Source organism: Gekko japonicus, unplaced genomic scaffold (genome assembly GCF_001447785.1).
Source record: "Gekko japonicus isolate JY-2015 unplaced genomic scaffold, Gekko_japonicus_V1.1 scaffold145, whole genome shotgun sequence".
Taxonomy (NCBI): Eukaryota; Metazoa; Chordata; class Lepidosauria; order Squamata; family Gekkonidae; genus Gekko; species Gekko japonicus.
The window spans coordinates 1,188,372-1,203,505 of record NW_015173678.1 but is presented as its reverse complement, the minus strand read 5'-3'; the positions used below and the strand labels follow the sequence as shown (position 1 = coordinate 1,203,505).

Sequence of the window (15,134 nt, the reverse complement as noted above, 5' to 3'; positions counted from 1 at the left end):
TGATAGAACTGCTGTGCCCCGGGAATTTTTCCCTGGTGACCAGGTCCTGATGCTTAGACCGGTGAGGAGTCACAAGCTGGTTGCAAAATGGTTCGGTCCTGGTAAAATTGTGGAAAAACAGAGTGCTGTACACTATCTGGTAGAATGTGAAGCTGAGCATTCTCAACCTAAGCTATATCATGTAAACAGCTTGAAAAAGTTTTTTGAAAGGGCCCCTAATGTGTTGGCCTACCATCTAAAGGGTGATGTACCAGAGCAACCCTTAGATTTGCTGGAGGAATGCAAACAGGAGGGAGGCCTTGACCAAGTAGTGCTGGATCCTGCCTGTACCCCTGACCAGGCTGAGCAGTTGCATGAGGTGTTGCAGGAGTTCAAAGAGCTCTTTACCAGTGTGCCTGGCAGGACACATTTGATTACGCACTCTATCAAAACTGGGGAGGTACCACCAATCAGTTCTCACCCCTACAGGGTTAGTGCAAAACATGGGCAAGAAATTGCCAAGGAGATTCAGGAAATGTTGGATCTTGGTGTTATTGTCCCTTCGAAGTCCCCTTGGGCTTCCCCTGTTGTCTTGGTACCAAAGAAAGATGGTGGAGTGAGATTTTGCGTGGATTACCGGCGTCTGAACGCAGTTTCCGTGGCAGATTCCTACCCTATGCCTCGCATAGATGATATGATTGAGAGGTTGGGCCATGCCAAATACATAACTGTGCTGGATTTTAATAAAGGTTACTGGCAGGTTGGTCTAGATGAGGACGCCAGTGTGAAGTCTGCCTTTATTACACACCTTGGGCTGTATCAATTTGTTGCCATGCCCTTTGGGCTTCGCTCCGCCCCAGCGACCTTCACAAGACTTGTTAATATCTTGCTGTCAGGCTTGTCTGACTTTGCCATGGCCTATCTAGATGACCTGGCTATTTTTAGTGAGTCTTGGTCTGACCACATGTCCCACTTACGCCAGGTGTTGACTAGAATTAAGGATGCTGGCCTCACCATAAAGGTACAGAAGTGCCAGTTTGGCCTTGCTGAGGTTCAGTACCTAGGGCACCGAGTGGGGTGTGGGGCCATTAAGCCTCTAGAGGCTAAGGTGCAGAGCATTTTAGACTGGCCTGTACCCACAACAAAAAAGGAGGTCCAAGCCTTCCTAGGGTTGGCTGGATATTACAGACGATTTTGTGCCCATTTCAGTGCTCTCTCCACTCCCCTAACTGACCTGTGCAAGAAAAAACAACCTGTTAAAGTGGTGTGGACGGAGGAGTGTCAAAATGCCTTTGATGCCTTGAAACAAGGTCTCGTCAACTCGTGTGTGAGAGTGGGTTTTGGGATTGCTGACCTGAGGGTGGGTCCCTTATCCATTCCAGAGTCTGTCAGTGTCCCTACGATGCTGACTGTCTTATGAGGTTGGGGAGAAGACCAGCCTGTTCTCATGATGTAGGATGTGTCTTGTGTATGGCTGGGATAGAGCCAAAATGTGCCTTTGTGTGGCGGGAAATAGCCAACTGATTTTAACCACCTTGTATCAGAATTGCTAGGATGTGCAATTTGGGATTTTCCTTTTGAGAATGTTCTAACCTATTTTTCCCTGTAAACCTGAAAGTAAGAGCTGGAGGAGGAATTGAAAGTTTAAGAATGAGTCTGTTCTGTTATTGCTTTCTGTAATGAACTGTGATTAACCTGCTATTTGCTTTCTGTATTCTGAACTATGTTCTGATTTAGTTTTCCTTTTTGTAACCTGGAAATGTTTTAAGCTGTGCCTGGAGGGAAGATGAAACCTTCATGAGTTGTATTGAGTTGGGTTATGCTTGTATTCCTATGCTTGGTTTGTATTCATTATGTACTGATGTATTCTGTGTTTGCTGACCTGTGTTATAATTCCTGTTATCCTCACATGTGTGCATGTGGATGAAAATTGAGGTATCAGTCCCCGAATTTTCATCCTAAGGGGGAGGGTGTATAGAAATATTAATTCCTGTAGGCCTCATGTCTCCCTTTGAATGTTATGTAGCATCATGTTTCCCCTTGGAATGCCTTTTGCTCTCACCCCCTGGTGTTCTAGCTTCCTATGCCTGACCATTTGCTCAATTGCCCTGTCATATAACGACACATGTTTCACACTTCTGGCAGACCTACTGGAGCCTAGTTAGGCCTAGCTGCCAGGAGTCACGTACCACATGGAGGAGTGGTTAGAGGGAGTGGTTAGAGCTTGGGATCACATTCTGCAGGTGTGGCTTCAATACTACTGACCACTCCAGACACTTGGACAATTTCAGATCGTGTTCATTGGCTCCTGGCCCGGGTCATTTGAATCCTGAAATTGGCCCTTATTAGTCTGAACCCAAAGACACGAGCTCAGATTTTCTGCTTGCTAATCTGTTCTTGCTATCTACTGTCTGTGGACTTATTCTGACATGCTTTGTTTCTGCCATGTGGCTGGCAGACAAAGGATCCTGGGTTGCAGCTCAACACATGGCTGCATACTGGCACAAAGATGAAACTTAAGTGGACTTTGTTAAAATGGACCGCCTTGGACTATTGACCCTTCTTCTTGTTGGTAAATATACCCTATTGTATAGTTAGGCAACAAACTTGCATAGCCTTTCTTATTTTTCTAATCTCCTATGGTCTGATTACAAGTTTCTGCTAATAAACTTTATTCTGTTTTAATACTGTGTCTGATGGATGTACCTTTGACTCCAAGCCTTAAATCCTGTGCTTGAACTGCTTTGCCAACTGTTGCTACCTTGCTAAGAATATTCTTGTGATAAGTCCCAAAAGCCAGTCAAGAGTCTGAGCCTCCTCTTGGACTGGAAGGGGATCATAGTGGAAGGTTCTGGTGGCACGTGTCTGTAAATCCATAGAGAGACTACCTCTCTTGGGTTTTTGTGTAAAATACTTTGTCTCAGTCCATGATCCTTTCCTTTCACAGTCCTGGATTGGTCTGGGGGAAAGACAGGATCATGACACAGGGTTCCTCTTACATTCTTAAATGGCTGCCATTCACTGTCATACTAGCACTGTCCATTTCTAGCTGCCCTCATTTAGATTACACAGAACAGCCAATCCATTGGAATAAGCTAACTCTTGTCATCTTTCCCCCTGAAGGATGTTTAAAAACTACTCTGCCACTTTTTTGATGGTAGGTATTTATGATCAAATAAATAAATTTCAGTTCAAGCAGAACTATCAATACATGGTCAATTTCTGTCAAAGTACTACTCACAGCCTAACAAATCTAAACTCTCCCGCCCAGGAAGACAGATGCTATGGTCTAATCTCTGCCTGGATCAATGTGAGGATCCTGTCCACTCCTCCAGCTCAGACCCCCTTAGATAGTAGGGTCCCCCTTTTGTTTTGGACTTAGTTGTTTTAATAGACACCCCCTTTTAAGTACCAGGGTTCTGAAACTTGGGAGAGTCTCATGAAGGCACCTGGGTTCAGCCATGACGTTCGAAAATCCCAGGAAAGAAGAGGAAGAGTGTGCTGGAATTAGAAACTGATTAAGTACGATTTCCCCCAGGTCATAGTGAATCATAGAATCATAAAATCACAGAGTTAGAAGGGGCCATACAGGCCATCTAGTCCAACCCCCTGCTCAAGGCAGGATCAGCCTACAGTATCCCTGGTGTTTGTCATATAATTCTTATGAACTAATAAAAACATGGCATATGATCTTTAATAACAAAATACGTTTCAACACTGGAGACATCACTCAATGTCCTGACACACCTCAGAGGTTTCTCCCGAGCTCTAAGGCATGCCTGATACAATCATATCTGACAAGGGATAATTCATCAAGGCAATGTGAATAATTTCCAGCTATAGACAGCTGGGCAACCTTTAAGTATTGCTAATCCAATCCAGCCATTGGTAAAGGCAGCCTAACATCTGATCTACCCATCAAGAGGGCATTTAAACCCACCATTCACCCCCAGTTCCTTGTCCAACAATCACCCCACCTTGGAATGTCAGGTATTTCCCTACTAATCTTCGCACTAGACTTTGAGAGCAGTTACCTTCAAACTGCCCTGTCAATTTCAAGCTTCATATTTCTGGGACAGAGGGTTTCCATGTCTAGGTATGGAGCCCTTCCCCATAAAAAGACCATCCCAAGTCTGTAGAAAGTGTGCCAGAGTCTCCCACTATCTGGATGCCACTGCAACCACTCCACAGGCTATCCTTTTCCTCCTTGATACTCTGCTCCTTGCATCTACCCCTCGACCTCTCCTCAAGCCCCAGATATGAAGGTTGTATGTGCCTTCCCTAAAACTTCCTGCTTTTCTCCCTTCTCCCTTCTATAAGTATACCTTCTAGCTAGTGTGTGCATGTGAGACTGCTTAAGGAATCAGTCTTTGGGTGCTTCTTTACATTTTTATTGTCAGGTTTTGGGGATTACCTAGGAGAGTTGCTCATCTACTGGAGGACGTAGGTTGCTGGAACGGAGGTCCGACACATCACTAGCCTCAGAACATAGGTGAGAGCCCCCAGCCCGGGTACTCTTCCCTATTTTATCAGAGTGAAACCCCCTGGGACAGTGTTACTTCACAGCTGTACTCCAGTCCTTGTTTCGCTCCGATTTCATCCTCCCTGGCTGTATGTATCTCTCCTCTTTATTCTGACTCAACCCGTTCCCCATCTTAAAGCAACAGGGCCAATGATCTATGGTGTTCTGCCTCCCGTCTGTCGGGACCGCCTCCTCGTCTCCTTCCTTTGCCTCCTCAGTTTGACGTGAAGATTCGTTCGATGGGTCTTTGGTGGAGGTCATTGCGAGCTCCTTGCACTTGCTCTCTGAAGCCTCGGCATCCTTCTTCTCCTCTTTGGCTTCTTTCTCATGACTCCCGAGATCCCTGGTTCTCCTTCGCTGCTCCCTTGCTCTCCCGATCGTCCTCACTTTTAGGGATCCTTTGTGTTGGGGTTGTAGTAAATTGCCTTCTGGGAGTGAGCCAGCCAGACCCAAATTCTCTTTGGAATCTGGTGAGCGGACAGGAGTATTGAAGAGTCACAAAAGGCAGTCGGCATTGGCATTCTGTTTCCCGGCCCGGTGCTGAACAGTGAACCTGTAGGGTAATAGGGATAGATACCAGCGTTGAATTCTGGGGTTTGTATCCTTCATGCGGGTGAGCTATTGCAAAGGCGCATGGTCCGTCATCACAGTAAAGGGGTTGTTACAGAGATAATAACTTAATGCATTAATGGTCCATTTCAGGGCCAAGACCTCACACTCAATTGTGGAATATTGCTGTTCTTCATCTGTCAACTTTTTACTTAAGAATAAGACGGTCCATTCATAGCTGTCTATCTTTTGGGTGAGGACCGCTCCTAATTCCGTAGCCGAAGCATCCGTTTGTACTATAAATGGTTGGGAAAAATCTGGATTCTCTAGGACTACATCAGTCTGAAGGGCCCCTTTTAAGTCTTGGAAAGCTTGGTCTGTCTCAGGGCCCCACCGTAATACATTGGGGTAAGATTTACTCAAGAGATCTGTCAGAGGGGAGGCTCTAGAGGCCTACCCTGGAATAAATTGACTATAATACCCTACCAGGTTTAGGAACCGTCTCAATTGTTTCTTCGACTGTGGTTTGGGAACTCCTTTATCTTTATTACTTTTTGAGGTTGAAGTTTGACTGTTCCTTGTCCTACTATAAGCCTAAATATTTTAATTCTTGAAACCCCAGTAGACTCTTCTTGGGGTTTGCTGTTAATCCCACTACTTCTGGGGCGAGTAAGACTGCCTGTAGATGTTTCACATGAGTTGGCCAATCGGCACTAAAGACGATGATGCAATCGATATAAGCAGCTGAAAAAACTCTACAATGAGTCAATACAGTGTCTACCAATCGCTTGAAAGTGGCTGTGGCCCCATGGAGGCTGAAGGGCATCCGAACAAATTGATAAAGACCTGAGGGTGTTGCAAAGACTGTTTTCTCCCTATCTTGTGGCTCCACTAACACTTGCCAATAACCTTTAGTTAAGTCTAGAGCTGATATCACCTTGGCCTGTCCTAATTGATCCAGTAACAAGTCAGCACGAGGCATGGGGTACGCATTGAACCTTGAGACTTGGTTTAATTCTCTATAATTGACACAAAACCTGGTACTACCATCTGGTTTTGGAACGAGAACGATAGGACTTCTCCATGCGCTCCTAGAGGGTTCAATGATTTCCAACCGTAACATGTCTTATGTTTCTTTTTCCACTTCATCCCAACGAGCCCGCGGTATGGGTCTCCACATGGAGCACGCCACTTGAAGGGGTTCCGTGGGAATGACATGTGTAATGCTGGTGGTGCAACCTGGGTTTTTAGAAAAGACTCCTGGGATGGAGTGCACCAGTTGTCTTCTAAGAGCTTCAGGCCCATGTTGGGTACCTCATCGCTGTCTTGGCTTGTGATTGTCCAGTTGGGACAGGCTTCAGTGACCTCTGAACAGTGTTACGTCACAGCTGTACTCCAGTCCTTGTTTCGCTCCGATTTCATCCTCCCCGGCTGTGTGTATCTCTCCTCTTTATTCTGACTCAACCCGTTCCCCAGCTTAAAGCAACAGGGCCAATGATCTATGGTGTTCTGCCTCCCGTCTGTTGGGACCGCCTCCTTGTCTCCTTCCTTTGCCTCCTCAGTTCGACGTGAAGATTCGTTCTATGGGTCTTCGGTGGAGGTTATTGCAAGCTCCTTGCACTTGCTCTCTGAAGCCTCGGCATCCTTCTTCTCCTCTTTGGCTTCTTTCTCGTGACTCCCGAGATCCCTGGTTCTCCTTTGCTGCTCCCTCGCTCTCCCGATCGTCCTCACTTTTGGGGATCCTTTGTGTTGGGGTTGTAGTAAATCGCCTTCTGGGAGTGAGCCAGCCAGCTCTATCTGGCAACAATAAAGGCCGCAGTCACATGGACCTCTTACCGCGCTAGTTTTCCCGCAGTTCTTCTATCTGCGACATTTTATATCTCTTGGAGGTGGTCAGACGGTCCCTCTGTCTTCCGCTTCACTCGCGCGAAGTACTGATCACACAGTGCGCCATCCCCATGGCGGCGCGGGTTTTTTTTTTAAAAAAAAACACCTGCACATGCGCTTGTCTTCCCATGACGTAAAGGAAAACGAGAAAGAAAATGGGGTTAAACATGCGCTTGGGCGTACATACAAACTAAAAAAACCAAAATAAAAGCTAGTGCCTGTTTGCACATGCGCATAACTTAAACCGGAAACACAAAAAAGGGGGAGGGTAGTCACGGCGGATTGCTGTCCAGATACCAAGACCGCGGATACAAAGCGCGAGATATCAGAAAAACACCTGTTCCAACGGGTGTCAGAAAACGTGGATAAAAAGAGCGGAAACCACGGGACTCAGCCCACTTCGGTGCGGGAGGCGGGTTTGCCAATATGAACAGGAAACTTTAATGCGCAAGGGATCAGCAGTGAAGCCCGCACTAAATGTCCGTGTGACCTGACCCAAAGTTATTTATGTTTACAATCCCTCTCTCTCACTCTCCTTCATAATGCTATACTGGGGTATCCCCACCGAGATCCACCATGGTATACATAGGCCACAAGATCTTGCATTATTCCTTTCTGGAACCCATTTTTAAATCTGATTTCTCCTTCTTTGGGCCCAGTTGGGTAGCATCAGCCCTGAACAGGGAACAGGATTACATAAATCCTGGACATTAATCTCCTGCCTGCTACCTACAATTTTCTTCCAGAACCACATTAGTACACTTCCTATTCCCAGTACTGTTGATACTGATGTGCACCAGGACCACTGGTTCCTTCCTGGCATTGCCTACCGGCTACTTTATTAAGGCATGGCTAACACATATGTAACTTCTTACTTAAATCCTCCCAGCCCAACCCAGAGGGGAACACTCAGTGCAATATGGGTCAGTCATACATCACCCGAAGCATGGAGTTCCTTCTAATCAATCACCGTGCCCCACTCCATCTCAGCCTTATACCTTCCTACCATTTCTCCCTTCCTGCTGCCTCTCTGTCCAAGATTGTTCAAAGGGAAAGCATTGAGGGTGTTTTCCCCCTGTTTTTGTTTTTAAAAGAAAGGTGCAAATGAACTAACAAAAGAAGTGGTTTGTGGTCCTTTCGAACCTTTCCTTTGCTGGGATAAATGCAGTTTGAGCAGGCAAATGGTGGGAAGATTATTGCCCCTGTTTCTCTACTAAAACTGGGAGCTTCCTCTAGTTGCTTTTTAGTCACAGCAAAGCATGAACACATGAAGCTGTCTCAGATCACTGGTCTATCAAGGTAAGTTGGACTGGCAGCAGCTTACCATCCTGTTAACTGGAGGTGCCAGGGGACTGAACCTGGGACCTTCTGCGTGCCAAGCAGATATTTTACAACTGAGCCGCAGGAACTCTCCAAAAACTTGTTAAAGGTATTGCATTCTATCCCCCTGGACACAGGCTACAGCTGGACTTGAAGTAATTTCTGTTGCCTTCTGATAATGTCTAGTCTGGCCATCAAAAACATGTGGTTTGTGATTAAGCAACTTATTGGAAGAATCTCAAATAACAGCAGACCAATACAGAAAGCATAATGATAAAAATGGAGGATTACCTGGAGAGAATGTCCGCTAGGATTCAAACTGAATCTAAATGTTTCATTGAACGAAGGTTCTCTGTCATGCCTGCATACTCTTGTTTTCTTCTTCATCACTCTCTTTTGAGTAGCAAGGTTAACAACATACAACTTCACATACAGATCTGTTCAAATAAACAGTTCAACCTATCACTCAGAAGCCTGTTAATTAACTGTACATTGTTAGGCCAAAAATAATTTGGGCAGTGGGAAAATCATTCTCAGTTATAAATGTGAGGTACCTGCAATGTATATTGTTTACCAGTCTTACACAGGACATAAAAACAATATTAAGCAAGGTGTATATTTTCCAGAAAGAAAATGAATTTCAGGTACTTCCACTGAGAGCTTACATTCCATGGAAACTATTTTTGGACATTCAATTTCTTCTCAAAACACTACATAAGAAAGGATGTCATAAACAAGCCTCTCAGACCTGCCCTTCATATGAATGTTAAATCTGTTTAATGAAACTGAACTTCCTCCTCCTCATCAGCTTTCAAATGGCACCTTGTGGGGGCAAATCAATTCAACAATCTTGGAACTTTTACATGAAGCACCACTACAAGACAAGGGAATCAGGTTTAGCATAAATACTAAGGTTGAGCACTTTTTGCCTAGGTGGGGCAAGGTAATGGTGTGCCTTTAAAAACTGAGAGTGTTCTCCAGAACTTACTATATCACTGCAAAGAATTCTAGGATATCATCTCAGTTCATATAACTGTTCCCCTTGCCATGTGAGTTGAGAATATGCTCCAGGGTGTGTTGGAACATGTTGCAAAGGATTCTTGAGTTCACACCTGGCCATAGAAGGGAAGCCACATCTAAGCCATGCCCTACATTACATGATGGCAACAAGTCTGGTTTTCTGATAAAGCTACGTGCATGATACATGTCTGCAAAAGTGTCACACTTTATATTTTAAGATATGTCAAATAGCTCTAGCCTCTGAATGTATGGTCACCAGAACTATACATGGCCTGTAAACTAACTTCATATCTGCATCACTGTAATCATACAGACGGTGACACTGAATTATTTCATAGATCTGTCACTTCTTGCTTTTTTAATTCATAATTTCCTGTTGGGATTTTATTTTTGCTTTTATAACAGGTTTCCATATGAATTAACTGTCCTAACTCAAGAAAGAGTGAAGCCGTTTTTAAAATAAATGTGACCTATAGTTAGGTTTGTGGATACATTTATACTGAAATGTTATCTATTTTCAAGATTTCCCATATTTTCTTAATTATCTTGTAAATAGTGTTGTTGTTGTTGTTTTTTAAACAAATTCTAGTTAAATGCCATTTGCAGTCTGGCTGTTAACACCAGCATTAGCTCCCTGCTAATGAAATTGTAATAGGTTATAGAGCAGTGGTTCTCAACCTTCCTAATGCTGCGACCCTTTAATACAGTTCCTCATGTTGTGGTGACCCCCAACCATAAAATTATTTTCGTTGCTATCATAAGACCATCGAAAATTTGTGTTTTCCGATGGTCTTAGGCGACCCCTGTGAAAGGGGGGGGGGTGAATTGGGACAAGCAGGGGCAGATTGGCCTTCCACCCAAACTGGACCTGGCCAGCCTTGAGACAGATGGCTAGTTCCTGGCCGGCTCAAGCCCTGCAAGGTGTGCAGAAGGCAGTACCCGACCCATCCAAAGTGAGGGAGGTGGTGCCCTGCCTGCCTGAACCCCATGTGGGGCAAAGCAAAAGAGGCGGTGCATGGCCTTCCTGAGCCCACATAAGATGAAGCAAGGAAGGCAGCACCTGATGAAGCCCTGTGTAAGGTGAAGGAAGTGGCTCCCAGCCAAGTGGTTTATAGGTAGGCGTCCTCTTACTTACTTCACCCATTTGAGGGGGCAGGATTGACTCTTCCTCTCTCCCTCCTTTGTGGGGTTGGGGAGAGGGATGAGTCCGTTTTCTAGGGCTTTTTTTCACTCCCAGTCCACCCCTGAGGATAAGCTTTGTCCAAAGCACTTTTGCCACCCAACCCAGGTCTGAAATATGCCATTTATTTCTTTCAGGCACTGCTCTCTCTGTATCCATGTGTTGGAAATATGTGTGTTGCAAAGTCTAAAATTCAGTCATTATAGGGTTAATGTGTGTTTACCTTGTGTGCTATTGTTTAGACTGACCTGGAAGGAAACTTGGCACAGAGCCAATGGAAACAAAGCTGTGAAACTGAAGTCTGTTTACTCATAATCACTGGTTAATGTATTCAGGTGATTTCCTTCTAGGGGTCAAGAAGAAGAAGAATTTCCATTGTTGTAGACCGTGTGGTCAAAGTGTAAAGATGTATCCTTAGGTGTCTTTGTTGTTTTGTAGGTTTCCTGTGAACCCTTCCCTTAGAAATAAAGATTTTTACATAGAAGAAAATACCTCCTCTCCAGTGAAGCAAAGATCCATTGTAATTTCTGAATATTTAACTATTTTGCAAAGTTTTCCAACATATTCTGGTAGCAGAGGATGGTTTGGTTAACTGACTTTGCCTGATATGCCTAAGTGAAGTAAGTTTTAAATGCTTCACTGGAGCGAGAGAGAAAGTCTAGGAGCTAATTAGCAGCCGAGAGGCTTGATATTAAAATAACCACTTTTTTCTCCTGCAAGTTTTTTTCTGCCCTCCCTGCCAAGCATACTGCAGCTGTGAAAGGTGAGACCCACATTGATTTGAGGCTCTCCCTATGCCAGCCTGCCTATGCTACAGAGAAGCAGGTAGGAACTATTCCTTTTTGAAGTTTTTTGCACGTTTTGAATCCTGGCGAGGAGGAGGAACTCTAGGAGCTGATCACCTGCTTCCTGCTCTGAATAGGAGATTAACCCTGTGAGTGCCTGCTGAGTGCCTGCTAAAGCCTTCAGATGAGTGATCCAAGCACGTCTTCTGGATCAGCTGCAGATGTATGTTTATTTAGACAAAAGAATGTGTGTCTTGATTTTTATAGAGGCAATTTATCCTACAAGCTTCAGAGGCGGGCGGGGGGGTTGACCTCCCAGCTAGGAGCCTGTTTTTTCACCTCTTTCATGCTATGATTTATTTTTTAAAAGAAGGGCTTTTTTGAGTTTGTATATCTCTAAGAGAACAATCCTAAGCAAGTTTACTAAGAATCCCATTCAGACCTATTCAGTGGGCCATACTTCCTGGAAAGTGTTCTTAGGATTGCCATATGTCTGTTGGAGATAGGAGAAGGGCCCACCTGAGGGGGCTGTTCTGGTTGCCACTCAGCTGGGCAGCAGGAAAATATGCAGGGGGAATGGGGGGGCATCAGAATTCTCACTCATTGATGTAACTTCTGGCACAATCAGAAGTAACATCACCATGTTGCTGGAGACAATCTAGCAGCTACTCAAAACTCCATGGTTAAAGCAGTGTTTGGTTCTGCTTAGTCTATTGTGAAAAGTATTTCTATAGTTGCCTTTTTTCTTGGCTTCTTACTGTTGGAAGCCAAATGAATATGTTTACCCTGATTCACCAAGGCACTCCACCCACTTTTTATCTACTTTTATATTGTATTTTAAGCTGTTAGTAAGAGAGTCTGGATATAGATTTTTTTAATAAACAAATTCTGATGTATCTGAGGGGTAAACTATGATATATCGATGCATATGATTTACCCTGATAGGCTCTTCCATGCAAAGTATCCTTGGGAGGGGAAGATTTTCAACAGAAAAGTCATCCCTTCACTGCTGTTCCCTGAAACAGATCCAGACCAGACTCATGTTTATGAGGGGAAAATGGTCCCTGTAATCCTTAAAATTTGGAGGGGGAGGTGGTGTGTGTGTGAATTGTGGCTTTCTGTTTTCCTCTGGCCTTTTGCCAACTGGGTTTTGTTTGTTTCCGCTCCTTCCCTGCCTTTGTGGTGGTGGAATTTTTTTGTGTTCTCTACTGCTTTTAATGTTTTCTGTTGATTGGAGAAAGTTGTGTCTTTTAGTATCCTTTTAAGCTTCTGGGCTTTTAGTTTCAATATGTCTTTATATATCTTTGTTTTTTGTTTTTATTGTATTTTTAAACTTTTCATGGAAGCCACCTTGTGACCTTTTTGTGGGCAGACATTTAAAAATACACTAGTCAGTCCTAGGGCCTGGGTGGCTGGTAGGGGTGTGTAAAAAATTGGTATTATTTGGGTTCAGCTGTACTGAACCCGAAAAATAATGATATTTCTTGATATTTATAAATCCCAATACTGGTATGACATGGGGATTTGGGAAATAATCAGAATTACCACATTTATTCAGCTCCATTATACCCTATGAGGACAGTCCCCATAGGGCAGGGGTGGCCAAACTGTGGCTCGGTAGCTGCATGCGGCTTTTTCACACATATTGTGTGGCTCCTGGCAGGGCGGCTGGGGAAGCTAAAAATCATTAGCAAACAAATAACATTGGACAAATAAATATCATTATCAATATCTGTTTTTACTGCTTTTGTTATTATTTTTGGCAGTTTTATTTCATGTTAATAAAAAGCAAATTTGCATATTTACCAGTAATATTTGTTCATGTCTTGCGGCTCTCAAACATCTGATGTTTATTCTACGTGGCTCTTATGTCAAGCAAGTTTGGCCGCCCCTGCCATAGGGTATAATGGAGAAGGGGGTGGGTGAACTTGCACCACTCCCAGGTTCACTCACTCACGCACAGCAGAACTTGCAAAAGCCATTTAAAGGGAAAGTTCCCTTTAAATGGCTCTTCCAAGCCAAGCTGTGCATGAGTGAACTTGAAGCGGGGCGAGTTCCCTGCAGGTTTTGCTGCAGCTCTACTGGGCAGCCCACCAGCAGAAAGGAGGGAGGGGAGATCTCAGATCTTTTCCCCTTCCATTCTGCTGACCTCTAGGAGCCGTGGCCAGCAGAAAGGAGGGAGGGAACATCTCAGATCTTCCCCCTTTTCCTTTCTGCTGGCTTTGGGAGGGCTCTGTTCGGTAGTCCAGTCTCACTTGGGCAGCCCAGTAGAACCCCAGCTGAGTCTGCAGGGAGCCTGCAGTTCCTTAGCAGGCTCTGTTGAGCAGCCCCGTTTGAACCAGGCTACCCAGCAGAACCCCAGCCAAGGCTGCCGGGAGAGTTCTCCCCACAGGATTGGTTCCTTTGCAGGCTCCATTGGGCAGTCCGTTTTAAACTGGGCTGACCAGCAGAGCTCCAGCAGAGCCTGCAGATAAGGGAGGATCAGCTGGGGCAGTGTGGAGCTGTCAGCTCCCGCCGCCCTGGCTGATCCTGGGCTGGCTCCTCTTGCAGCTTGCCTTAAACCAAGCTGCAAGAGGAGCCAGCCAGCCCCAGCTGAGGTGGTGCAGAGCTGTCAGCTCCATGCCATTCTGGTTGTTCCTCTCTTGAAGCTTGCCTGAATAAAAGCCAAAAAGAATCTGAGCTGAATACTTAATAAATACAAAAAAAAAAAAAATACCAACAAGGCATTTTCCAGGTATTTATTCAGTTCTGTTTGTACCAAATGCACACCCCTAGTGGCTGGTGGGGAAAGGTTTAAAGCAACCCCTGGGATCTTGCAGGGCTCTTTTGAATTGCAAGATCACCAACTCTTGAGGGCATACTGTAAGGGAAGGTGGTAATAGTACAGGCAGTTATGGGGTAGCATTCATTTTGGCCTTTAAAAAGCCTACTTCCCCCCCCTGGACCACTGCCTTTCACTGCAAGGATATTTCCCACTGACAAGAGCATTTGCCCCTGAAGTCCTGACCAATGCTCCCTCTAAGCTGTGGAGTCTTGTGAGCAAAAATCCTACTTTGTGAGTTCCTGGCATTAAAGTTGTGAGTGAGCGATTTGGCTACTGCATAAATTAGTTTGCACTGGAGCCATCCTTCCTGAGCTAAGACAAAAATGTGTGAGCCGGAGGCTAAAAAACTGTGAGCTGGCTCACACTAACTCAGCTTAGAGGGAACACTGGTCCTGACTCTGCAGCGATTACAAGAGTGCAGTAGTCAATGATGAGTACATGCAAATTAATCAGTATAATATTATTTCCATATTAAAATGCTCATTGCAGCTGGTACCTGGTAAGTGATCTGGGGATTTAAACTTGTATGTGATATTTCTACACTGAAGGATCTCCACGATTAGCTGTTCGCCATCTGTCTTCATTTCCTTCTTTAGAGCAATCTTAATTTCACCCACCATCTGGGTTTTCCCTGCAAATAAAGAAAGGAAAAATTAACATGCAGTACAACCAAGGGAAAAATCTTACGGCTTTGTCTCAAGTTACATGATAACTCTTCATAGAAGCTGTACATTGCCTTAAGCAAAGCGGGGACCGCTGCTGGAATCCTGCCAGGGAGTGGTAACGACTGTCCAAAAGATTGCTGCTATTACTTAACTGATTTTAAAAGTCCTTCAACCCTTTCAGCACAGCCTCACCCTGCAGAACACCAGGTATAAATAAAGAACCCCTATGGATGGGTTCCTGAACCACAATCAAACCTTACTTCATGGCAGGGTACTGACTTTATGGGAAAGACCCATGAGATTAACCAGGTATATGAGTTCATCCATCACAAGGGACCCTGTTTTTCTCCACTTGGATTTACTCACTGCCTGGATCATAGCATTGGTGTTGGACTCCTGCTGA

At 44.7% G+C, this 15,134-nt stretch overlaps 1 protein-coding gene across 1 annotated transcript in view; it reads right to left on the bottom strand.

Moving 5' to 3' along the window:
• The window catches only part of PCLO (piccolo presynaptic cytomatrix protein), a 271,526-nt gene that overhangs the window by 5,322 nt on the left and 251,070 nt on the right, over positions 1-15,134 (bottom strand). The window contains 2 exon segments of the mRNA XM_015422970.1: positions 8,549-8,694; positions 14,563-14,697. Coding sequence (XP_015278456.1) covers positions 8,549-8,694; positions 14,563-14,697 — 281 coding nt within the window.